Here is a 27,031-nt window from a genome sequence, read left to right as displayed (position 1 = left end):
AATATATATGTGCATAGTAATACATGTGCAGGTGAAAATTAGAGTGCAGGAAACCAGAAAGAGAGGAAAGTGTACATAACAAGCAGAGACAATACGTGACTCAAGGTTAGTCACACCACTTTCCACCAGTTTCCATAATTAGCGAACTGTGAGGGGCCACACTTGTCGCGGGAGGTGGTGGGTGAGGGCCACACTTGTCACGGGAGGTGGTGGGTGAGGGCCACACTTGTAACTGGAGGTGATGGGTGAGGGCCACACTTGTCACGGGAGGAGGTGGGTGAGGGCCACACTTGTAACTGGAGGTGGTGGGTGAGGGCCACACTTGTAACTGGAGGTGGTGGGTGAGGGGCCACACTTGTCACGGGAGGTGGTGGGTGAGGGCCACACTTGTAACTGGAGGTGATGGGTGAGGGCCACACTTGTAACTGGAGGTGATGGGTGAGGGGCCACACTTGTAACTGGAGGTGGTGGGTGAGGGCCACACTTGTAACTGGAGGTGGTGGGTGAGGGCCACACTTGTAACTGGAGGTGGTGGGTGAGGGCCACACTTGTAACTGGAGGTGGTGGGTGAGGGCCACACTTGTAACTGGAGATGGTGGGTGAGGGCCACACTTGTAACTGGAGGTGGTGGGTGAGGGCCACACTTGTAACTGGAGGTGGTGGGTGAGGGCCACACTTGTAACTGGAGGTGGTGGGTGAGGGCCACACTTGTAACTGGAGGTGGTGGGTGAGGGCCCATCACACTATTCTCATAGTGTACACTATTCTCATAGTGTACACTATTCTCATAGTGTACACTATTCTCATAGTGTACCCCAAAGCTTGCGAGTGTGTGTGTGTAGACTATATAGAGGCACTTCATCTCTTATGTGTGACCAACCATCATTAGTGTCAGAGTGGGTTATTATTCGTGAACGTATAGCTCTTTATTGCCTAAATTTACCTGATATAATAATTAACTTATTATATAATCTGTATTGCCCTCTTATGCTTCCCTGTATGACTAACCATCGTGTGAGATGGTAATAATAGTTGACCCTATAGCTAGTTCTTGATCTACACTGTGTAGATCAAGAGGTGATGTTTCTATTCTATTCTCTCGTATAGAATAAGGTAGCAGCACATTGCTCTCTATACCTAATTTTACTCATTACAAAAAACTTATGCTTTATCTGTGCGTTAACCTTCTGTATTAGCTCCGGACCTCCTTAGGTATATAATTATTAAGTTAATATAAAGATTAAAATAATTACAACATTTCCGGCGTCGTTCGTGGTGGTGACAACCGACTTTTATCTCTTTGTTTTACCCAGTAATTGATTATTGATTTTATGTCCCGATAATCCCTAATGTTCAATTATTATTTATTAAATACTGCTGGCGTTGTAAGGGATTTATAATGTAACAAATTATATTTAATATATTTTATCGTTAAAACTGAAAACATGTAGCGATTTGTGAATCAATATTTCATGAATGGGTCAATATTCCGTGTAGATTTATGAATGTGCCACGTCCTTAAGGTGGTGTTTTCCTCGTGGGTTAACACGCCCCTGACCACTGGTCAGACGGTGGCAATGGTGGGAATATATATTGTTTAGGAGCAAGATGCTCCCTCCAGACCTGAGGAGTGAATGGGATTACCATATAACATGAGATAGTGTGTTAGTGAAGGAATGTGTGGCGCGAGGCGGTGTTGACAGTGTGAGAGTGACAGCGGCGGGGAAAGGACGTGTCGCTCTCTCTCTCTAGCTCTCTATCATACCTGTGTCATGGTCAGGTACAAGTCAGGGTAAGTTGGCCGGGTTTGTGACCTGTGGTTGTGTAGGACACATGTCAGCTGTCCATCAGCCTGTGGGAAGGTGAAACTGGTGTCAGTGACCTGATATATGTAGTAAAGTGTATCCTTGGTGGCTTAGATGTACTAGTAAAGTCCTATGACGTGTTTTGTTTACATCCTGGCACGGCACACGCAGTTTAAGTTAGCCCTTTACATAAGTATATGACATTACCTCGTGTGCACGCTGGCTATACTACAGGTCTATGAACCGTGGCTTGTGGCTACGGTTCATAGACCTGCGACGGGTCCACCTTTTGGGCCACCCATACTGTTGTGGGGGGTGTCTGGCATGGCTCTTGTGCTACCTATGGGGTCCATTTTGGGGACAACCCTTTTCATCATATACATTAATGACATTGATGAGAATATTACAAACTACATCATCAAATTTGCAGATGACACAGATTTATTGTAAAGTGAAAAATGATAATATTGAAGCCTTTAAAAAAAATCTACATGAACTCAACAAATACAGTAGTCAGAAGACTGGCAAATGCTTTTTAATATTGACAAATGCAAGACCTTGCATGTAGGGAATAACAGCCCATGCCACAACTACCAAATCAATGCAATTACATTACAGCAGATTGATAAAGAAAAGAACCTGGGAGTCAAAATCCACCACTCGCTGAAAATTGGACAGCAGGTAGCAGCAGCAGCAGTCATAAAAGCTGACCAAACCCTCAGAATAATCAAGCGTACCTTTGTCTTTAAATTAAGGAAAAAAAAGTAGTGATTCAACTGTAACTCTGGTGTCTCCCCATTTGGATTACTGTATCCAAGCAAGGAGACTTCACTTTCTCCATAGCTGCTATGTCCTTCTGAAAGTGCAACACTAGACAGTAATTCATTCCAGAACCAAGTCATCTCTCGTATCTGGAACGGTTGAGGACCAAAGACTTGACAACACTGCTGTAACTGTCAAAACTGTGTTGTTTAAAAATATACCTGGAAAAGATAAAGGCCAACGGGGGTGACCTTTGACAAGGTGCTGGCTATCTGTCCTCATAGAGGCCACTAGGGTTAGTCGCCCTCGGGTAAATGAGGACTACTGAATGTGAACTTGGCGTCTGAATGCCGAAAAGTACGAATTGGGAGTGGTACGAATACCGAGGTTCCACTGTACTACTAGGTGAACGGAAGCGTCAGGTGAAAGGAAATGTGCCCAAACTTCTCCATCCTGCCATGGGAATCAAACCCAGAATCCTTTGGTTGTCACTGACCAATGCTCTAATGTACCTATAGTGTTGGTAGCAATTAAAGGGCTTATACAAGTACATTAATTACAAAAAATCTTGTGCTAATATCTGAAACTAGTAATAGTATTGCAGTTGTAATGTTGATGAATAATTTAGTTTTGGGATAATCAATTGAAAAATAAGTACAGTATGTACTAGGAATGGATGGAGACATTTAGAAATGGTACTGGGGATTATGTTATCAGTAAGGATAATAACGTAGTACGTTAGTTTGCTAGTACACGGCGAGTTGTGTTAGTGGTAGCTGTACTCACCTAGTTGTACTTGCCTAGTTGTGCTTGCTGGGGTTGAGCCTTGGCTCTTTGGTCTCGCTTCTCAACTGTCAATCGACTAGTGTACAGGTGCCTGAGCCTATTTGGCTCTCTCATATCTACATTTGAAACTGTGCATGGATGAGTGTGAGTGTGTCAGAATGTACAATCTATACGACCACCACCACCTTCACCCATGTCCCAGCTCATCCTCCTGTTTTGGTAATATAGTAATGATGAGGACCACCGACGTACAACACAATTTAGAAAGTAGAAATCTGTACTATTGAATTTAGACAAACCAGAAAATGATTTTACTTGTTGCAAAGACAAACTAAACTACCCTTACCTAACCCTCCTAGGCCTAATACACTCTACCCAAGACATAGTACATAAGTGTCCTATACTAGGCCTAGGAATATTTAAGTTTGTTTTTTAGGTTCATTTTTTGGACTCTGTAAATTGAATAGTACAAAGCTCTACTATCTAATTGTTTAATATGTCAATGTTTGTACTATGGTGCACACATAGTTACAAAAAGTACTATCTGAACAGGAGGATGGTTTGCATCTACAGTACTGTATATATAAAGTACCCGTAAGGGGATTAGTTTATTGGTTCTGGGATCTTAATTTTTAATAGCAATTATTTATGCAGTTATCTGTAATTATTTCTGATGTAGGGTCATACTGGATAACTTCTCACTGAGTGCACCAAGGGTAATGACAGTACTCCAAACCATTCGGCAACTTTATGACCCAGAAGGATAAGTGCCATTTCAAATTGTCTTGTCCCCCTAAATATCAGTGCAGGAAGCTTAGTGGTACATATGCCTCAAGCCACTCTGAGGTAAACTGCTCATATGACAGGAACAAAAACTTAAAATAAATAAAAAAAAAAAACTTCTAAGAATCCTTGTAAACTCAAAAAATGTTGTATTGCTGTGAACTATTAAACATTCATTAGCCAATTAAATCAACTGCCATTAAGTGACATGAATACCCCACACTTAAGTCTACAGTTAATTTCAATTTTTTTTTAACACCTACTTTAGGTTTAGCATTCATTTTCCATACTTGTGCCCAATCGGTTTCTCTCTGATCTGACTGCTTCAACTATGCTCCAGTGGTACCCTTCTGTGGTGCTGATTGGGACGACCAACAGCCACCAGTGCCTATATTTTCTGAGACCATTGATGCTTTTTTAGCTGGTCAGATTCGTCGAGTTGGATCTGTGCATTGACGGTGCTTTGAAAGCCTTGGTTTTCTAGCTAAACCCTTTTTTACCAAGTTCATAAGCAACTCAATTATTCAGCAATTCAAAGGTTCAAGTAGTTTTGTTTGGCTGACTGTGAAACCCTTGCTGGTTTGTTTTGTTGATGACTTTATTAACTAATCCATAGATGTGTGGCTCTACCTGCATAATAGTATGATAGATGAAATAATTAGTGTGAATTTTACTTTATCTGAAGGCTACTAAATTTTGTTGTATTTCTTGATATATTGCTGCCCTCGGGCTGCTCAAAGACAATCCAAGATGATAATCAACTCCCTCTTTAAGAACACATGCTTTGGCTAACTCATCAATTCTACAGTATCATACATCTGAAGGTTAATATGGGATGGAATCCATAGAAGACAAACTGGACACCATTGATTATTTTATTATTATGTTTGCTTCAGACACAAGCACATCAGTTATGTCTAGGAATTGTCTGTGTGTATTACATACAATATAGAGGTGGAGTAATATATTCATTTTGTTAAAATAATGAACTCCATTTTGTCATTTTTTAGAGGAACAAGACGGTTTGTAAAAGTACTTTTTCTTGTGGGTTGCAAAGTCACACGCGGGTGGGTCCAGTGCCAGGGCTTTAGGAAGCTACAAAGGTGCAGCTCAGAAAGCGGCATTGCATTCCACTCAGTGTTCTCTTGCTGTTCAATTTAAGGTATTTTATACAAATTATTTCTGTATACATTTGCTGCAACATTATTCCTTAATTTTTTCCAGGATTTAGTACATTAGTGAGTGTAAATATCATCATGGCAATAATGTGAGTACTAACTTAACCTTGGGAATCATGTGAGGCTCGTATGACTGCATTGCTTCCTGTGATTTTACAAGTAGATTTTTGTTAAGTCCTTGCTTGTACAATTTTGTATTGTCACTTGCACAATCATGTGTTATATGATTTATCCAAACATTTTGAATATATTATTACTTTCATTATCAGGCTTCCTCAAACATTTTAGTTATAAAATATACAGAACCTTTCTCAGACATAATTGCATTTTTAACACTGGCTTCAATGTATGCAAGTCATATGGAAACAAAGATGGATTGAAAATTGACAAGTTGAACACTGTTGCTCTAGTTTGTCTTTTGTACTACTGCAGTTTCTTGGCACCTGTTTGCTACTGTGCAGTTCACTTGTCTTACTGTATCCTGTGTTTTTGTTTTTTGTTTTACCACTTTTGCACGTTATTAAAGTCATCCTTTATCACTTTCTTGATGCGTGTTGCTTCTACACTACCTCGGCTGCATGTCTCTTGCCTAGATTTTTGGTCCTGTTGTTGGGCTTTTAAAAATGACTAGTGTGTTGTCAGATGAAAAATTTTAATGTATTTCTTTAGAAACGTGTAAGGAGGCTTCATTGAATACTGGTAAGATATTTGATACTGTAGTTTGCATTTTTATCATGGAAAGTGTCGATTAGGTTTTCCCTCCTTGTCCCCCCCCCAGGTTATGTTTGTGTGTTAGGTGTGACCTTCAGCTGATAACTGTAAACAAAAGTATTTACTTACCATATATTGAATATTGTAACTCATCCTCCTATTTAGATAGTACTTTTTATAAATGTGGACCATCATACATATATTAGCATACTGGGCAATTAGATAGAATTTGATACATAAATCTAAAAACCAAAATTAAATATTCCTAGGCATAGTATAGCACATACTGTCTAAGCTCACTTATCTGGACTATATGGGAAGAACACCTTTCTGGATAAGCCAGATATCCAGATAAGCAGAATTCTTACTGGTAAGCCCAAAAATTATCATATTTTCAATTGTTTGTACCACAAGCAACATAATTTGAATTTCCACACACACATATACACACACACAATTATAATTTACTCGAGCTTTACCCGAGGGCCACTAACACTAGTGGCCTTGATGAGAACAGGAAGCTGGCGGTTTGTCAATCCCATGTGTCTTGACAATTTTTTCAATCTGGATTTTAAAGTTTAGCAGAGTTTTAGCATTTTTGGCTTTGCCGGATAGGCGGGTCCGTGGGTTTATAACCCTATGGGTGAAAAATCTCCTGTTTGAATTCAGTCTTACACTGTGGCTTGTGTAGCTTGAAACTGTTGCTCCTTGTCTGTGTTACATCTGACCTTTTGAAGTTGTTCGGGTCAACATCCTCCAAATTGTTCAATATTTTTACCCTTCCCCCTCCTCCTGAGGGGAAGGGTGGAAAGTACCCTCCCCCCTCCTGAGGGGAAGGGTGGAAAGTACCCTCCACCCTCCTGAGGGGAAGGGTGGAAAGTACCCTCCCTCCTCCTGAGGGGAAGGGTGGAAAGTACCCTCCCCCTCCTCCTGAGGGGAAGGGTGGAAAGTACCCTCCCCCCTCCTGAGGGGAAGGGTGGAAAGTACCCTCCCTCCTCCTGAGGGGAAGGGTGGAAAGTACCCTCCCCCCTCCTGAGGGGAAGGGTGGAAAGTACACTCCCCCCTCCTGAGGGGAAGGGTGGAAAGTACCCTCCCCCCTCCTGAGGGGAAGGGTGGAAAGTACCCTCCCCCCTCCTGAGGGGAAGGGTGGAAAGTACCCTCCCCCCTCCTGAGGGGAAGGGTGGAAAGTACCCTCCCCCCCCCCTCCTGAGGGGAAGGGTGGAAAGTACCCTCCCCCCCCTCCTGAGGGGAAGGGTGGAAAGTACCCTCCCCCCTCCTGAGGGGAAGGGTGGAAAGTACCCTCCCCCCTCCTGAGGGGAATGGTGGAAAGTACCCTCCCTCCTGAGGGGAAGGGTGGAAAGTACCCCCCCTCCTGAGGGGAAGGGTGGAAAGTACCCTCCCCCCCTCCTGAGGGGAAGGGTGGAAAGTACCCTCCCCCCCTCCTGAGGGGAAGGGTGGAAAGTACCCTCCCCCCCTCCTGAGGGGAAGGGTGGAAAGTACCCTCCCCCCTCCTGAGGGGAAGGGTGGAAAGTACCCTCCCCCCTCCTGAGGGGAAGGGTGGAAAGTACCCTCCCCCCTCCTGAGGGGAAGGGTGGAAAGTACCCTCCCCCCTCCTGAGGGGAAGGGTGGAAAGTACCCTCCCCCCTCCTGAGGGGAAGGGTGGAAAGTACCCTCCCCCCCCCCTCCTGAGGGGAAGGGTGGAAAGTACCCTCCCCCCCCCCTCCTGAGGGGAAGGGTGGAAAGTACCCTCCCCCCTCCTGAGGGGAAGGGTGGAAAGTACCCTCCCCCCTCCTGAGGGGAAGGGTGGAAAGTACCCTCCCCCCTCCTGAGGGGAAGGGTGGAAAGTACCCTCCCCCCTCCTGAGGGGAAGGGTGGAAAGTACCCTCCCCCCTCCTGAGGGGAAGGGTGGAAAGTACCCTCCCCCCTCCTGAGGGGAAGGGTGGAAAGTACCCTCCCCCTCCTGAGGGGAAGGGTGGAAAGTACCCTCCCCCTCCTGAGGGGAAGGGTGGAAAGTACCCTCCCCCTCCTGAGGGGAAGGGTGGAAAGTACCCTCCCCCTCCTGAGGGGAAGGGTGGAAAGTACCCTTCCCCCTCCTGAGGGGAAGGGTGGAAAGTACCCTCCCCCCTCCTGCGGGGAAGGGTGGAAAGTACCCTCTTCCCTCCTGCGGGGAAGGGTGGAAAGTACCCTCCCCCCTCCTGAGGGGAAGGGTGGAAAGTACCCTCCCCCCTCCTCCTGAGGGGAAGGGTGGAAAGTACCCTCCCCCCTCCTCCTGAGGGGAAGGGTGGAAAGTACCCTCCCCCCTCCTCCTGAGGGGAAGGGTGGAAAGTACCCTCCCCCCTCCTCCTGAGGGGAAGGGTGGAAAGTACCCTCCTCCTGAGGGGAAGGGTGGAAAGTACCAAACGGTAAACGGTGGTGCAAATGGTGCAAACTGTAAACATATATTTGTTTTGATGCGAAAATCACAGTAAAATATATTTTAATATAATTCAATACATTTTTTTTCTAAATTTTTTAACCCCACATTAAGATCTTGATTACCTGGACATCTAATCCATTGCATCAGACACCACCCAGATTAGAATCCTTCTGTTGCATCCAAATTTCTTGTGGACACATTCTATTGAGTGGGAGTTTTTTCTTTTTTAACCTTCACATGTTTCAGAGAAAGTGCTTTGTGCTTCTTTTGTTCTCTTATTTGTATAATCCAGTTATACAGTACTGTACATATTATCTATTAAAGTCTAATCATATAAACTGCTGTATATGCTTTTTCTCCATGTCATACAATTGTATTTTTGTTATGTTGCTTGTAATTCATAATCTAAGCAAATTATTATATTTTAAATTGATGTTGAAAATACTGTACAGATGTAAATTGCCTGTAAATTTATGAATAAATGTAAATTAATGTATAATTGTGCCTGCACCCAGCTGACACATTTCAGTATTAATTGGCACCATCCAGCCCTGCCATCAAGCATATCTTATTTCTGCAGGGGGACTGAGGGCAGAGGGTTCGTGGCTGCCATCTTCTATGGCGTGTGCTCTGCTTCCATGGCGTTCCTCAACAAGGGTGTTATCAACTCTTACGAATTTCCATTCCCTTTCTTCATCATGGCATGTCAGGTAGGGTTGTATCTAGATTGTTTCCTTTGTGAGGATTTGTCTGTTTTACACATGTCTTGCACGTCTGCATATAAATAATATATATATATTATATATATATATATATATATATATATATATATATATATATATATATATATAAATATAATCATATTACAGTATTGTATTAGTTATTTTTACTGAATTTTGATAGTTATCAGACTTCAGTAACCTCATAAAACATTTAAGAAAAGGCGAGACAATAGACGAGGTTAGCAAGTCATGGTGGGGGAGCCGAGTCACTTGTGTGTCACTGCATCTTGTGATAGCTGAGACACTGAGCCCCTCGTGTGTACCTCGTGCATGTTGCCTCCTTCACTACTTCTCCAACACTTCCATTGCCTACTGTTCCTTGTCAGTGGCTGCCCTGGGTTTAATATTTGATTCTCGTATAAATGTAACAAGCTTATCATTCATAAGGGCTTGAACCATACATTGTAAGTTTGTAATATCTATTCAGTGCTAGGGGGGCCAGAGCCATTCAGTGTAAGGGGGGGTGGGGGCAGAGCCATTCAGTGCTAGGGGGGGGGGCAGAGCCATTCAGTGTTAGGGAAGGGGGGGGCAGAGCCATTCAGTGCTAGGGGGGGGGGGGGGGCAGAGCCATTCAGTGCTAGAGGGGGCCAGAGCCATTCAGTGCTAGGAGGGCCAGAGCCATTCAGTGCTAGAGGGGGCCAGAGCCATTCAGTGCTAGGGGCCAGCACTGAATGGTCAGTATACTTTCTAAAATCAGAGATTATGTTCCCCCACTCTGCTCTCCTCTTTTTATACTACACGCTAATCTATCCCTGTCTTACATACGGTATCTGTGCATGGGTTTCAACCACTGCAAATTACCTCCAGCCTATCATCTCTCAGCAAAACTATCCTCTGTTTAAGTCCCTTAACATGCTAAACATACCCTCACTCCACACATTCTCATCTGCTAGCTACATGTACAAAACCTTGTTCCTAAATGCTAATCTTGATCTGAAACTTTTCCTTGGTAGGTGTAATAGAACCCATGAGGACCACACCAGAAATAAATGTATCTTTGATATTCCCAGAGTCAGACTAAATCTGTGCAAACACTCCATGTAAATGAAAGGACCCAGTCTTTGGAACTCGCTCCCTGATGAATTAAAAAAATGCCCACCCCCATGCCCTGTTCAGAAGTAAAACCAAAAAGTACCTAATTTCATCCTCATAGTTTCCTACCTTGTGCTTCTTACTCACACTGTATCTTGTAGTATCCACTTCCCTAATATTAATACAGCACTTAGGACATACAGTATATCCTTACCAGTGTAATCACCTCTGTCAACTTACATTGTAGTTATTTGTTGATATAAAACCTTGCTACAATGTACCTTTTCATCTTACCTGATATGTTAGATTAAGAACCTGACCAAAACACTATGCGTGTTAGTGGCTTTGCATGAATGTAAAAATACCGATCTTATGTAATCTCACAAACCCATTGTACCTTCTTGCAAATAAATTATTATTATTATTATTATTATTATTGTTTCATAATTATAGGTAGGATGGTGAGTATGTACTCCCCTAGCTGTGCTTGCGGGGGTTGAGCTCTGGCTCTTTGGTCCCTGGAGTGAGTGTTGTGTGAACCTTGCACACAGTGCTGCACTTGTATGTTAAAGGATCTCCACACTTAACTCTGCTTTTAATAATCTCCACACTTAACTCTGCTTTTAATAATTATTTAGCTTGTAAGATGTGTATGCCTGTGTTACTTTTAACACATCATATTGTATTGTATTAAATATTGGTTAATATTTCTTAGTGTATGAATAATCTACAAATTACTTTGTTTACTAGCAGTGCCCACATGCATTGCTGAGCCACAGCAATCTTCCCTGTCCCCCAGTCCTCCCCCACCATTCCCCCCTCACCTGTCTTTTCGGCCTCCCAACCATTCCCCACTCCAGCGTCCCCTCGTTCTCCCCACCATCCCCTCTTCCTTCCTACCATGCCCCACTCCCCTGTCCCTTTGTCCTACACCACCATTCTCCATTCACACACACACTGCAGGAACTGGCATGAATGTTTTAATTATTGTTCTTATTTTAATTATATGGATCTCTGGTAATGGATGTTGTATGATTAGCTTTTATATCAACAAGTGCCTGCCACCAGTAAGTGATCTTAAGGATAAATTTTAGATACAGGTCATTTAGTCTGAAACCAGATGACAGATTATTTGGAAAGGGATAAATGGCGGTCATGACAGATGAGGTTCAAATGTGGCCCAGTGTAGTGCACATTTGCCCCTAATGGATGGGACTACAGTAGTGTGGATCAGTGTAGTGTAATGTAAGTTTATGATTTTGATTGATTAGACACAAAGAGTTTAGTGGGTTTTTTATATTTATTTTGTATAGTTTTGGTTACAGCAGTTGATTTGTTGGCAATGTAATGAAGTGTTGTAGTAGTTGAAGCAAAGCATGGAGCAGGGCAGAGAGCCGAGTGAGGCCGAGGGTAGAGAGCTCAGATGCGGGGTGAGAGTTTAGAGCGTGGCGCTCTGAATGCGAGCGGAGTCGAAGAGCTAAAGTGCGGAATGAGAGCGTGGAATCTCTACGTGGCCAACATCTGACTGTCTGCTCTGTGTCGAGATTGAAGCATCTTGTGAGGGTAGGAACTAGACATGAGTGTTACATTGTTGTTGGTGAATGTTGAAGGTGTGCGGTAACTCTCGAGCATCTGTACTGAACCACTCTTGGAGTTAGACTGATGATTGATTGATTAAGATTAAGCCACTCAACAGGTGGCACGGGCATGAATAGCCTGTAATGATGATGATTCGCTGTTGGCTGGTTATATTACCAGCCTCCACCTGACCTGACCATCTTCTAGCAGATTGGGAAGAAGTGTTAACTGTAATTAGTTGTACACTTGGGAATTGTAATTAGTGGTCCAGGAATCAGTGTAAGACTTCTAGGAATGTGATAACTTAGAGATAGGTTATGTAGAATTAAGTCTTAGTCTCATTATGTGTACAAAAGCTAATGAGAACATGGAGCAAGTGTATTACACTTGCTAAAGTAGTATTCATAATTTTATTGTTAAGAACATGTATTGAAGACAAAGGAGACAAGAGAAAGGGACAATTGTTGGGACAAGAATTACACACACAAATGAAGCCACTAATATGCAAAGTGTTTCGGGCAAAACATAGAATAATTTAGATAAAAAGTTATTTAAAGGTATACAGTAGAAGGATTAACACTTAATATTAAAAGGTATGGTAATACAGTATTGACCACAGTGGGAGAGGCTAAGATGGGGCTCAGTGTACGATATACAACACCCTAAGATATTTATGGGTTGAGCCAGGAACTCTTGCCCATGAAGAATGTGTGGAAGAGCCTTAAATATATTTAGGAGTATTGCAGTGCTGATTTACCTTAATCATTTCAGATGCTTGTTACTGTAGTGTTCTTGGAACTGATGGTGAGTGTGGGCAAGATCAATCTTCCGGTGTATAACTGGAGGTCTGCTCGCATGTTTCTGGCACCTTCTCTAGGTTACGCCTTCCATGCCTCTCTCTCACTTATGGCTCTTCAAGGTATGTTCATCGTCTTGGAAGAGATCATTTTCATCTGAGCTCTTGCCAATAAAAGTTCATCATTACTATTCAGAGGTGTGTTATTATCTCAAATATGTAATTTTTTGAAAGGAACATTTAACATTCAAAGGCAAGACATTAGAACACTTTTTTTTACACCTGATGCCTCTGTTCACTAACCAGTACTGTAAATAGGTAACTGTAGTCAGTCAGTTGTTGGGGTTGCATTGTATGTAATGGATGGATGTTTGTTAGAAAGGCCTATTAGGCATCTTTATGCTATTCTCCCCTGCCCTTTTCCTACCTTTCTTAACAGGGTACAGAAGCAGAAGTCACCTGACTCTTATTTTTTGGCCAGCATCTCTTCTTCTCACAGCTCATTTGAAGCTTTACCATACTTGTTTTCACAAAGAACACAATTTGTAATTGCTTTACAATAATATCTCCAATTAGTAAACAGAAACCAGTAGTGAAGGAATAGTACCCAATCTACCTGTGCTGCCCAGGGTTTAAGGTTTACAAAGGATTTGGTATGAAATGCATAACTGTTCTGAAATGCTCAATACAACTACCTCTGTATCACTTCACATCACCTGTATGTGATGTGAAGGTTGAATGAATAGGAAAGACCTCATCAATTACCAGTGCTTCTCGGCAACTATGAGCATCTGTGGAGAATGCCAAATGTAAATTTTCACTGTTTACAGGTATGAATATCCCAATGTATGGAGCTGTGAAACGTTGTACACCGCTGGTGAACTTGATCCTGGCTGTGGTCATTCTTCAACGGCCATTTCCATCTTGTACACTGATTGCGTCAATACTCATCATCACGACAGGCTGTTTTGTGGCAGGTAGGTTGGTGATTGTGTTCCATTGGTAAACTTTTTTTATTTTATAGCAAACATATGTGAAAGAGAGCTTGATAAAAAAAAAGTCACACCTCAACATTCTGAAGTGTTAGAACCAGACCATACCTAAGCTTTGGATAGTATGTAGGCTTTAGGACACCTACCTAGATATGTATATTTTATTTCACTTTACCACTGTTTTAATTGAATTTGTATTTATCCAAGTAAAAAATAAGACTGGCTGTGTATAATAAGCTCTTTCTAAGCAGGACACAATGTTGCTCCTTTAGTCAGTCGAAATGTTCCATTAATTAGACTATTCAGTCCGGGCAGGTTGACATCCTTTAGTGGCACAACAGATTTTTTTAAGCTTCTCTTTTGGGTCAAATTGGTGCAAGTTAGACAATTGAGAATACTCAATCCAGCCCAAAATGACATTTAGAAGATTTGTTTATATTCTTAAAGGCACAAGTTTTTGCACTGCTTGGTAGTCTGGCATGACAGACTACCAAGCAGTGCTCATACTAATGTCCAGTTGACATCCTTGACCACTACACATCTTCCACCAGATGGCAACACTTGCACATGAACAGGGTTCTCTTAACTCTGCCAACCTCACATTTTTCCCGACTTGAGCCACTGAACATGCTGGCTGTCGGCTGTCTGTCTCGTACTATTACGACCTGAAAGTTACGTTTGAAATGATCCCAGTTGTACTGGCACAAAATGTTGACCTGCCTTGACTGTGCTTGGCATGTCAATGTGAATAGGGAACCTTGTCCAAGAGAATAACCAAGAAGTATAGCTTTTCTCCATTACAATATTCTAGTTAGCCTTTTATGCTTAACAATTTGGTGTTTTCAGAATAGATTTTTGCTGAGGTTTCAAAACTTTTTCTTTTTTAAGTACAGTGTAGCAAAGTAAATAATGTCACAATATTTTTTGTATAATATATCTGTAACAAATCTTTACAGACCAGATGTTCAGAATGTTGTGCATATCTAAAACCAAGTTGTGCTATATTAATGTGTTGTTGCCCTGAATTTTTTGTTTTTTTCTCTGATGGTTTTCTGCCAATTTCCCTACACGAGCCTACCTACGAGTGTATCCCCATACATGCTTGCTGTGCTCTAATGTGTGCTTTCATTCCTCAGTATTAGGCGACTTGACCTTTGATGCTTTTGCGTATACAATGGGAGGATTCAGTGTGTTGGCGCAGGGATTGTACTTAACACTGGTGCAGCAGTGTGCAGAGAATAAACTTGCAACTCTAGAGATCCTCCAACTTAATAGCTACAATACTCTCGCTCCCTTTATTATTGTCTCGGTGCTCATGGGTGAACCAGGAGCCATTGTACACAGCCGTTATATTACAGGTATTGTTCTTTCTCTAAATTATATTTTATTGCTTTCACTGGACATGATAAATTTATTAAAGTTCAAAAGTTTTAAATTTATGGTTATTTATAAAAGCAACAAACATTGCGCACAAGTTTAAGCAAAGTTTTGGAGCGTTCTAGTGATGTAGTGTGTGTGTATATGTATACTTAATTGTTTCTCTAGAAAGAGAGAGATGCTTGTGGCATCCTGTTTTGTAGAGATGTATGATGTATCAATATTACTGGTATGAACCTTTATTTTTTTGCAGGGTCAGTATCAGAAAAGTTTAGTTAATACTGCTGTACTTTTTTTGTATGTATATACTGTACAGTACATATGGGGTAAAGGAGCCGATAACTTGACTCTTGTTAGCCGACTTAGAGCTCCCTCCCACAGCTCCTTGTAAACCTAGCCTACCTACCTAGCCTTCCAGTTTTTCCTGAAACACGATCTATTAGTGGACTTTAAACAGGGTTCCAATACTACTGAATAGTTAATGATCGATGACCAATCATCTTTCCCTTAATACTTTCGCGCTCTCGGCGCTCAAAAAAAAAACAATACCCCAGATGCTTTCGGCACTTCGCGCGCCTACGCGGTAAGACCGAAAAGTGTACACTCTTTTGACTGTCCTGACAATAATTGAAGGCGCACGTATTTAAATTTGGTATCACTGTGTTCGCAATGAAATTGTCTATAAGAGCATACCTATAAAATGCCGCCCAAGCTTAAGGAGTATCAACACCAAATAAAAAACTATGCAGATCACTCGCCGAGAGCGCCAAACAGCAACAAAATGTTTCCACTCTCTTAATGGTTGCGAAGCCTACAGTTGTCCTACATCGGTAATTTTGGTATCATTGGAATCGCAATAAAATTCTCTACACGGACATATGCATATGAATGTTTAATATAGGTAATTGCCCACCCGCAAGAGTGTGTGAAGTGGAGAGTAGTTAGCCGCGAGCGCACTGGCGAAAACACAGGGGGGAAATCATGCTTGGAAAGTTTATACGTTTCCTGACCCTAGTTTTCTATGTACGTATTTCTTTTTTATACCAATGTGTTCGCAATAAAATTTTCTATAAGATGAACTGTATAACATTTGTACAAAGCATGTGTAAGAGAAGCGCCAAATATAGAACCACGTCGCTCAGTATGCGTTCGCGGCAGAAACGAACGCATTGTTTTCGTTCGTTTGATGTTTGTCATGTTTATACTTGTTGAAACATTTTATAATTTGTATGACAGTGATCGCAGTAAAATTCCCTACACAGACATATACATAACACATACAAATATTTCCCACGTGTTGGATATATCAACAGCTAAAGGGAACCCACTGCCACACGCTCGCCACACCCCCAAACATACTTTGTGTATTTTTTTTTTACTCATAGAAGTTTGTGATATAATATTCATTCTGGTACCAAAACATTTGCAAATAAATTCTCTACAAAACAAAAGTATCCCCATCCATTTCGGTTAAAAAATGGAATTTATAGAAATATTTTTTCGATGGACGAGAAAAGTAGGCTGTTATGCGGAATCGTAAGAGAAAACGGCGACGAGTTATCTCTAATATAAAGCGCGAAAGTGTTAACAGGGCTCTAAAAATGCTCTTACTAAGCTTGTAAACAGACTCCATTATGTTTACATATATTTATATATCTTCTATACAACATGTTACATCTTATAAAACCTTATTACATTCTGTACTTTAAGTAACAGAAATGGCAGAAATAGGTGCGATGGGTGAAGGAAGTATAATTGCAGATTTTCAGTATTCCTGCACAAGGTGACAATTGATCCTACTAACAACTGACAGTAGCATTTACCAGGTCCAGGTGTCTTGCTTTTAAGGTTTAGGGACCTGGGCAGACATTACTTAAAAAGGTTTTCCTAGAAGCATGGGCAGAGGCTGCAATGTATTGGAAGGCTATTTTCCTTGCATTAAATATTGTGTAGGCTTGTGGGTAGGATTTTGTTCTTATAGGTAGGAAAATAGGCAGGCAGGCAGGCAGGGCTATTTGGCTTGTAGGTGGGCAGTCAGTGGACTGTCATGTGGGTGGGAGTTTAATTACCTAAGTGTAGTTACAGGATGAGAGCTACGCTCGTGATGTCCCGTCTTCCCAGCACTCTTTGTCATATAACGCTTTGAAATTACTAACGGTTTTGGCCTCCTCCACTTTTTCACCAAACTTGTTCCAACTATCTACCACTCTGTTTGCGGAAGTGAATTTTCTTATATTTCTTTGGCATCTTTGTTTAGTTAGTTTAAATTTATGATGTCTTATTCTTGAAGTTCCAGATCTCGGGAAATCTTCCCTATCAATTTTATCAATCCCCATTACTATTTTGTATGTAGTGATCATATTGCCTCTTTTTCTTCTATCTTATAGTTTTGGCATATTTAATGCCTCTAACCTCTTCTTGTAGCTCTTGTCCTTCAGTTCTGGGAGCTATTTAGTTGCATGTCTTTGCACCTTTTCCAGTTTGTTGATGTGTTTCTTAAGATATGGGCACCATACAACTGCTGCATATTCCAGCTTTGGTCTAACAAAAGTCGTGAACAATTCCTTTAGTTTTTCTACCATCCATGTATTTAAAAGCAATTCTGAAGTTAGAAAGTATAGCTACTCGCTATAAAGTATAGCTCCTCGCTATAAAGTATAGCTCCTCGCTATAAAGTACAGGCTCCTCGCATGTTCTTTGTGGTCCTCAGGTGACAGGCATCACCTGAGGACCACAAGTTGGTTGTTGAGGTTGGTTGAGTATTTGTTGACGAGCAGGCCAGACTTGTGTGCCAGCTGGCAAGTTTGAGTGGTCTGCAAGGCTAGATGGAATAGATTTGTTAAATAGGGAGTGAACGTTTGATGTAATTCTTCAAGAGCATATGATGCCTTGTTATTTGAATGGTGGCATTCTGCTGGGAATGATGATTTAGTGTGGTAGTGTTGGCTGTGTGATACTGCTTAGTGTTAAAGATTTGGCAAATGAATGGGACTCGGTTTTAAATTTCTCTAACCTTTTTTCATTTAATGCCCTGTTTCAGATGTTGGGTTCCACATCACCTTGTGGACATTAGTTGTTATGGGTGCTGTGTTGAACTATTCACTCTTCCTGTGCACAGCACTTAACTCTGCTCTCACCACATCATTAGTGTCTGTAGCAAAGTCTGTCATCCAAACACTAATAGGATTCTTTGTGTTTGGAGGCGTTAAATATCACCCGCTAAACATTACAGGTCAGTGGAATGGGACTTCTTGTTTGTTATAACTCTTATTTATGATCTCAGTTCCACTTTAAGGGAGTGGAAGGCATCAGTGATGGCTGGATCACTTGTAACCAAGTTAGCATTCAGAATACTTCAACAAGGGATTCAAGCTTTGTTGGATTAAATTGGATATATATTTACCAATGATTAAACCTTTAATCTACCTTTAAGAAATTGATTAGATAAATAACTATGTAATTAAACCCTCTTGTATGATCAACTCGTATAAATCATAAAAAAGCTGATACTGTAATTGTTTTAAATGTTGCAGATTTACCATTTTGATTAGTTATTCTGAATATCTTTGCAGGTATTGTGATGAATACTGTTGGTGGCTTCCTATACACATACACCAAGTATAGAGAAAGCAAGAAGACATTCCACAAAGATGAGAACTTTAATAAAGTTTCTGTCAATGGCAGCCCCAGCTTTCCTGTAGATAATTCATTAATTACACAGTGTGTAACCAAAGATGAACATACACTCAGTGAAATTAAAGTCAGCTAACATTTCCTCACTTGCTAGATTGACCTAAAATCATTTAAGTCTTATGGGTATTCAGCATAGATGCTAATCTGGTGCATTTTTTTAGACTCGACACATGTGTCCTTCATAGTTCAAAACTTGGCAGAAATAATTTATATTACTATTTGTCTCTAAGCCATTTGCATTTGCCTTGTAAATGGATTGCAAGCAGCATGTGTGTGTATCTACTTCACATTGTTGTGCACTTTAGGAAAATTGGTATTTTCAGGATTTGTTTCCAATTAAATCAGGTAGCCACACAGTGTAATAATTCTTTTCCCTCAAAAAGTAAATACATGAAACACAGTATTTGCACGAGTATAAACTGCCCCCCCCCCAACATCCCATTGTTAGCTATAGGTTGAGTGTTGGATATATAGTGGTACCTCAGTTTATGTATTTAATCCGTTCCCAGAGAAGGTACAAAAACCGAAACGAATTTTCCCATAAGAAATAGTAATGTAAATTGAATTAATCCATTCCACACACCTCAAATATATTAACTAAAAAATTTATTTTATACAGAATAATACTCTTAGGTACCTTACCTTTATTGAGGACTCATTGGCATATGTTAGACAGTGAGGAAGGAGGGGAGGAGGAGAGGTGTTAGTGTTTGGAAGGGGAGTCCCACTTCCATTATAACAGCAGTGATGACATTTCTGGGGTACTCTCTTTCCTACGTTTTGCAGGCATACCACTAGGACCTGGTTGTGGCTCACTGCTTGCTTGTCTTGCTAAGAATGTCTATAGACATTTGTTTTTCCATACATTTTAACACTTGTCTGTAGTGAGACAATCACATTCTCATTATGAACGATCTCTTGTTATTCCTCTATTGTCATCCTCACACCAATTTTCTTAGGTTGAACATTACCACTGACTTTCTTGGAACCCACAGTGTGATATATAATTAGAACTTTCATGTTCAGAAACCAAAAAAAAAAAGAACAGTGAAATTTTTCAGAAAAAATTCAAATGCGATCATCACTAGGCGGCAGACACTGGAAAACTGAAGTGCCACTCGCTCAGTGGACCCGTACGTGTATAAACAAACTCCAAAAACCGAGGCAAACAACAAGTACCAAATCAAATTTTTTAAAGAAATCGAGTATGAGAACTGAAAAATACGAAAACTGAGATTCCACTGTACAGTATTTCATGCAAAAATGTTTGGACCCCAATTGTGAGTCATGCTGAAGTTGAACTGTTACTTTATACCTAATATAAAACTTATGTTCCATTCAAAATTACCTTTTAAGAAGTAATAAATTTTTCTTAAACTACTATCTACAGCTTTACCTTAACCAAGCAGGCTATGGGAACCCCACCACTCACTACTGTGGTCTAATCGACCTCTCATTCCCTGCATATTATATATAATATATATACAGTATCCAATAATTAATATATATATATATATATATAAAATTTATTTATTTATTATTTATTTATTTATTTAATACCTCTTCAGAAGGATCCTTTTGAAGATGTATTATTAAATACGAAAGTACTTCAGGAAATTCCTGTCTTCATCCTTCCTTCATGGTTTGACACTGACATATTGTTCATAATTATATATGAATAAAATAAATAAGTCTTTGGAGGCATGGTAAGGGTCTTAAATTTGTATTCTATATAAGCATCGGGGCTGTGTGGTGAAGTCAAGTGCCATGAGCAATGTGTGCGCACTCGCCCAAGCTTCACTGGTGACTGATGAACAAGTGGGTAACCTTGCTAGGCAATGAAGTTTCCATTTATGTTATAGTTTGTGTATAATACCAACTGTTTACCCTGTCATTTTAAGTGCACTTATTGTGTCTTGATCAAATATTTAAAATTCTACTGTATCTGAAGAATTAACAAACATTCCTTTTGTTTCCTTATTTGATTACCAGTTCCCCATATGTTCTAAATACTGGTATAAAACTGGCTTTAAAAATTTGTTTTTTTTTTAGGTTTTATAGTATTTGAAGAATTAAGATACTTTGCTTATTCCTTAGACGAGTGTAAGGTATATTTGAAGCATCTAGTGTTAGAATTTACATACTCTAGGTGTACAACGGGATGTAGCATGATTGATACATTTGTGATCATTAATAATTTGTTAGAATTTTTTAATAATTGAAATACCGTACTGTGTAATTAGTTTTTTTTATAGTTTAATGTTTCAAGTTATGAATGCAAACATTGCCTCATCTTTCAGATGAGTATCTTGACAATATTTATCATGATTTGGTATTGTATTGTAGCTGTACCCTCCAATTTTGTCCCCGATTTTTTCAATGTGCAGTTTATATACGGACAAATATATTGAAGTAATTTTAAAATGGTACCTAATACTCTCGGGTTTCCAATCTGAACTAAAATATCAGCAGGGATAATAATATTCCTGCAATTACAACATATATATTGGAATATTTAAGTCAGTGTTGGGGTAAAAACCAAAGCACACTAAAACACACATTTGAGAAGGAAGAAAATGGTGGCAACATTTTATCTTTAATACAATACTGTATTTGGGTTTAGTATTGAAATATTGCAATATGTAATTTGTCATCTTAAATACAATAGTATTGAAAGCTATTGAAAATGTTGGCAGATATGCTGTAATACTCGAGTTCTGTTGTTTGATCCCTTAAAATATCTCTTAGGTATACATTATAAAATGTGATATCGATTATCTGTGATAGTGTAACTTGTAACGTGAAGAGGTCAACATGTTAGATTTGAATAAGTAGCAGCATAATGTTCTAGTGCCTGACTTTTACATATCATGAGTGAAGGATGATGCAACACTTGTAAATGCAATTATTTTGACCAATGACATTTTAACAACTTTGGAAGATGAATATTGTTCAACATTTATTCGTTCACTACGTACTCTCACTTAGGACAAATGACACTTGGACTGTCATTGAGTGATGTACACATCTTGGGAGCATTTCTGCATGTTAGTATTTTACTGTTTGTCATTAAATAGATTTTCATACTAAGGTATATTGGGGTATGTAGCAGGAGCACTACTTGTTTGATATGATAAATTAATATAATTGTAATTGCCTATAGCTACTGTTTTTTTCTTGACAGTTTTACACATGCAGTAGGATGCAGGTTTTATTCTTCTTCTGTTGAAAGTCTTCTCGTTACTGTACATGCTCATTGAAAAGAGTAATAACACTGTACTGCTATTTACAAAGATCTAAATTAGATATTAACATTATTAATTCTTAGCTGTCCCTCTTGGCTGCTCTCTAAGACTGGATCTAACTAACCCCTGGTTAGAATCTTGCTGTTAGAGGAAATTGATATTCTTCACCAGCATAACTTGGAACTTTTCATACTGGTATTAGGGAGATGCTGGATAATACTCATCCAGCCCAGAATGTGCATTCACATTAAAACTTGATAGCAAATGTTATCCTTGTGAGCTTAGTATTTTGGTTGTACATTACAAATTTTGTTTTTGTTCAGTTGGTTTCTGCTATATTAGTGACCACTTCTCGTGTACTGTATGTGTAAACAAGACTTATCTGTGCCTGGGAAATTCATGCTTTCGGTAGTAGTGATTATTCTCTAAAGCATCTCACTACATTGTGGTTTCAGGACAGGAGTTTGTGCTGAGAATGTATTATTAAAATTAAACAGCCATCCATGACTGGCTTTATTGCCAGGTTGTGCATTTTTGTTTTTCTTATATTCTTGCCATTGGCTTCACTCGCCCATCCTTGTCTTTAGTAAGGATGGGCCAATTGTTTTGATTGGGTTCAGTACGGGTTAGCTTAGAGCTGCCTTGGTTACCAGACATCTGTTCCTTACTGCAGGACAGGTTTAGTGACATGGCACTGACTGAGTCTTTACTTTGCTTCACCAATTGTTTTTTGTAGTGACACGACACTTTGGGGACTGGCCTAATACTGCTCGTTACATTTGAAGGATTGGTAATAAACAGTTTCTTTACCCAAAATATCATCCTATTTGCATAACATTCCATGTTTGATTTAGGTCATATTCAGCCTGTGTGTTGTCTGTCATATTTTGAGCCACCAACTTTGCATAAAGCTTGTACACTGTAGCTGAACTTTGGGGTCTTGTGCTCATATCGAAAGACAGAACTGCTACTATTAGCTGGTGTGGGTGACATTGCAGGCCCATCTGGCCCTCATGACTTGTCAATTTCAGTCTAGATTTTCTAGGACCTGTTGTGGCTGCTAAGCATCTGACTTCCCTTTTCTCCACTTGCTGCACATACTAAGCGACTTTAATCTTGTCTCGTACAAGCAGTTGTTGAAGCGGAATTGGAACTTTAAAAGTTTGTCTACTTTTCCCATGGTGGGCTTGCTTCAGAAGTCAGAGCTCTCTTATTCCCCCCCCCACCCTTTCCTTCCTACAAGGACATCATCTACATTTTTTGGGGTTTGATTATTATTTTTGACCTGGCTAAGAGGCCAACCTCTCCCTCTTCTTTTTTTTTTTTTTTTTTTTTTTTTCCTCCTCTCCATTGTTGGATGATGTGGTTTGTCTTAGGACTGTGGTACGAGATCCATTTTGGTTTCTTTTTTGATCCTTCGGCTCAACCTTAGGTTACTAGGTTAGATGGCATGTATCAATCTCCTGGTCATGGGAGGGAGCCGGTCGGCCGAGCGAGGGAGCCGGTCGGCCGAGCGAGGGAGCCGGTCGGCCGAGCGAGGGAGCCGGTCGGCCGAGCGAGGGAGCCGGTCGGCCGAGCGAGGGAGCCGGTCGGCCGAGCGGACAGCACGCTGGACTTGTGATCCTGTGGTCCTGGGTTCGATCCCAGGCGCCGGCGAGAAACAATGGGCAGAGTTTCTTTCACCCTATGCCCCTGTTACCTAGCAGTAAAATAGGTACCTGGGTGTTAGTCAGCTGTCACGGGCTGCTTCCTGGGGGTGGAGGCCTGGTCGAGGACCGGGCCGCGGGGACACTAAAAAGCCCCGAAATCATCTCAAGATAACCTCAAGATGGGAATACTATATCCTCAGCTTGGAGTACTATGCAACTTCCTTCCATGCCAGGTGAGATTCACCATAGTGTTATTCCTTACAACATTGGACTGATACTCCAAAGATTCTCTTCTCTTGCCTTTCTGCAGTGCAGGCCAGGCAAGCTCAGATGTTGTTCCTGATGTGTTATGGGGTCCATGCATCTGAAATGAACTCTGCTCATCTCGAGCTTGGATTTCATTATGTATAAATATTACAACTTATTTAAAGATATCATACTTGATATTTAGCGTATTATAAACATAATATAACTTACCTGTTTTATTCCATCAGAAATATCTGATAAACTACCTGGTTGACAATTAGCACTGGTTACCAATCGCCACGTGTGCTATAACTTCGATGACTGACACATATCAGTTGTTTTCTTATTATGTATTACTGTACATCTATAGACGAGGTATTAGTATCATTTAAAAACATGGCATTTTATCTTTCAATTCATATCAGTCATTTCCAAAAAACTATTAAGACCTGATGTGTACCTATTTCATGTCAGTATACTGAAGATGACAGTGGCATAACAACTGAAGATCCGCTCTGCACTCTTTACTAGTTTTTTCTTTTCTTTTACGTGTTTTCTTTACTAGTTCATAATCTACACTGCCTTAGAACTTCAGGTTTACTTTACTTTCTAGTACCCTGTTTGTTCCATTTTGGCTGTTTCTTCAAGCCTTGATTTCTCAGTGTTGTATGACTAGCTAAATCATGCCACCATCTTAACTAGGGAAAGAGTTGGGAGAGTCATCACTGATGCTGTGTTAATGTCTTTAAACATTCTCTTTCTCACCCCTCCTTTTTTATTCCTTCTCACCCCTCTTCTCTTCATTCTCATACCATTTCTCCTCTTCAATGTTGCAATTAAAAAACTGTAGATCAAGCAGTATAAACACAATGTATATTTGGTTTAATGTGTGGTTATCCTATGCAGTTAAGATTGATGTTTAAATTTACAGATGGCCAAGGTCCTCAAGAAGCTTTGGAGATAGCGTGCTGTATTGACAACATTGGTTGGCACTGTTGTCAATACAGAGGGGCAGGTAGGACATTTTATTCAGAATTCATGTTTAGGGAGGTTCCTTTTACTGGAGCCAAGTGTCACTAGATGAAATGCAGCATATAATAAATGAAGACACTATCTGCAAATAGTGTTATTTGTAAGTAAGCCAAGCCATCTGAAGAGTTGCAGTACACATTATTTGTTTCTGAATACAAATTCAGTTATGTATTTGGTACATAGTCTTCCTGACTTGGCAGCTTTTGATAATTATGTATTTTGTAGTGATTGGACAATACTAAAATGTCTAACAATTTGGATTCCAAGTCCACTAAAAAATTCTAGATTCCGATACAATTATCAATTCAGATTCTTTACAGAAATATAGTTGGATATTTATTTTCTGAAAGTTTATTTTATTTTGGAAAAATTAATGCTTGACAGTATGAGCATGGTAAATAAATTAATGGGGTTGATTTAAGAATAGTGAACAATTGGTAAATCCAACATAATCTTCTGGAAGAAACCTGAAAAATTAAAACATTCCATTATACTTGTGGATATACATGCTTTAATTTTGTACTATACAATTTGTAATCTTACTTCAAATAAAGATAATACTGCAACACCAGCTCAGTTAAAGCATAACTAATTCCTGCTTACTCAAAAAGTAATCCGTAATGTACAAAACACAAATAAGAAACACCGAAAAATTTCATCACCCATCACAAAGTTATCTGGTTACCTTGTGATAAATCTACAGATCAATGTGCCTGGTCAGGTCTCCTGGTTGGTGGTCTGATCAACCTGGCTGTTTGCAGCCTAACATATGAATCGCAGCCTGGTTGATCGCTTATCCTTAGGTGGTGTTTACTGTTCTCTTTTGAACACTGAGAGGTCAGCCAGTTTTGCCCCTTGTGTTTAGCAAGTATGTTTTGGACCTTTAATGTTGATAGAGTTCTCTCTTGGCAAACCTATTGCATCTCTGCTTTTAAATGGAGTTATTCTGCACATCTGCCATGCTATGTGGTTCAGTTCCTGAACCAATTATGTGCCTCTGTAACCCTTTCCACAACTACCCACAGGATGGATATGGGGTGCAAAGTAAAGGAAAATTGAAAAATTGCCATGCTTCCTAGTCTCATATGATGTTATTTCCATGTGCATATTTGGAACCAGTCCTAATATTTTCCAATTTCTCCAGTTTTGAGGGAGGCTGTTATTGTACAACAATATTCCACTCTAGAGCACTAGTCTTGAAAAGTATCATCACTGGTATGGCATTCCTTGTGTGGAAGGTTCTTGTTATCCAATGTCATTTTTTGTTGCAGTTGTGACGGCTACTTTATTATGTTCTTTATAGGTAAGGTCTTCTGACATGATTACTCCTAGATCCTTTACATTGTTTTTCGTTCTATAGTATGATTTGACAGCATTTTATGTGGTTACTGTTTTCAGATTTTAATTTTCCCCATATCACAGTAGCTGGAACTTATATTCATTAAACATTGATAAACCTTAAACCAGCCATTCTCAACAGGAGACAATATTGCCCCCTAGGACATACCCTTGGAATAATTCTGGGTTGTACATCAGATAAACACATGGATTTCATTGATTTCTGTCTTTGCTCTTGATAAATGAGAAAAACACAAAAATTACTCATACATTTACACATTAGAAATAGCCTATTTATCACTCTTGCAGAATCCTTAGTTACCTTGGGGTTTTGTGGAGCAAAGGTTGAGAATGTTGGGGCCTAAACAATTTTTTTTTTTATTTAATGTTAGAATTGTTTTATGAATCGGACTGGCGAGGTTATGTATTGGCGTTCCTTATTCCTATTTCTACCCAGTCATTCTTCAATCCGGGCCCATTGGCAGGGTTGTTGGTCTTTAGTTACTGGTAACAAACAGTGCTCTTAAGGTTAGCCTGTACCTTGTCCTTTCTCCTACCACTGTAATTGGCAGTGGAAACAGCTCTGGCGAGGTTACGTATTGGCCATACATGTTTAATGCATGGGCATTTAATAGAGTGCTGCCCTACACCTTATTGTCCGAACTGCATTGTCCCTCTTACGGTTGTACTTATCCTAGTTGAATGTCCTGACTTTCCAGGATGTGTGTGTGTCTTGCTTCCCAACTGTCCATCGCTGTCATTTGTCGTTTGATAGAACCCTTGGTGAGATACCTTTGATATCACTCGCCTTATGTGCTTTTGTTCTTGTA

General features: G+C 40.1%; 3 protein-coding genes across 8 annotated transcripts in view; 1 reads left to right on the top strand and 2 right to left on the bottom strand.

Moving 5' to 3' along the window:
* Positions 1-27,031, bottom strand: part of LOC123762985 (protein N-lysine methyltransferase METTL21D) — a 59,496-nt gene that overhangs the window by 23,426 nt on the left and 9,039 nt on the right. Inside the window, exons 2-3 of one of the 5 annotated variants that reach the window (XM_045749867.2) lie at positions 12,591-12,793; positions 1,766-1,852 (exon numbers count right to left, since the gene is read on the bottom strand). The exons of 3 other annotated variants lie outside the window; for them this stretch is intronic. The gene's annotated coding sequence lies outside the window, so the exon portion shown is untranslated. The remainder of the gene's footprint in view (positions 1-1,765; positions 1,853-12,590; positions 12,794-27,031) is intronic. One more of the 5 variants, XM_045749865.2, reaches the window with a different exon arrangement.
* On the bottom strand, positions 198-1,774 carry LOC123763103 (uncharacterized). The gene is made up of 2 exons (XM_045750053.2): positions 1,766-1,774; positions 198-743 (listed from the first exon to the last, which is right to left on the bottom strand). Exons 1-2 carry the CDS (start codon positions 1,772-1,774, stop codon positions 198-200), a joined length of 555 nt encoding a protein of 184 aa, XP_045606009.2.
* Positions 1,525-25,431, top strand: LOC123762986 (uncharacterized). 2 transcript variants are annotated; one of them, XM_045749873.2, is made up of 8 exons: positions 1,525-1,792; positions 5,361-5,403; positions 9,022-9,151; positions 12,605-12,752; positions 13,460-13,606; positions 14,758-14,979; positions 18,039-18,230; positions 18,571-25,431. In XM_045749873.2, exons 2-8 carry the CDS (start codon positions 5,393-5,395, stop codon positions 18,765-18,767), a joined length of 1,047 nt encoding a protein of 348 aa, XP_045605829.1. In that variant the 5' UTR covers positions 1,525-1,792; positions 5,361-5,392; the 3' UTR covers positions 18,768-25,431. The 2 variants fall into 2 exon arrangements, with proteins under 2 accessions (XP_045605829.1, XP_045605828.1); XM_045749872.2 differs by lacking the exon at positions 5,361-5,403 and having other exon boundaries at positions 1,527-1,792.

Source organism: Procambarus clarkii, chromosome 47, assembly GCF_040958095.1.
Source record: "Procambarus clarkii isolate CNS0578487 chromosome 47, FALCON_Pclarkii_2.0, whole genome shotgun sequence".
NCBI classification, from domain to species: domain Eukaryota; kingdom Metazoa; phylum Arthropoda; class Malacostraca; order Decapoda; family Cambaridae; genus Procambarus; species Procambarus clarkii.
Note: the sequence above shows the minus strand (reverse complement) of the source record. Positions and strands in the feature narration are given on the sequence as shown.

Bases quoted from the DNA above. Each gene is read 5' to 3' on its own strand.
- LOC123762986 (XM_045749872.2), top strand. From the start codon at position 1,773: ATGGTCAGGTACAAGTCAGG. The intron at 13,607-14,757 runs GTAGGTTGGTGA...TTCATTCCTCAG, and splicing joins GACAGGCTGTTTTGTGGCAG to TATTAGGCGACTTGACCTTT. The intron at 14,980-18,038 runs GTATTGTTCTTT...GCCCTGTTTCAG, and splicing joins ACACAGCCGTTATATTACAG to ATGTTGGGTTCCACATCACC.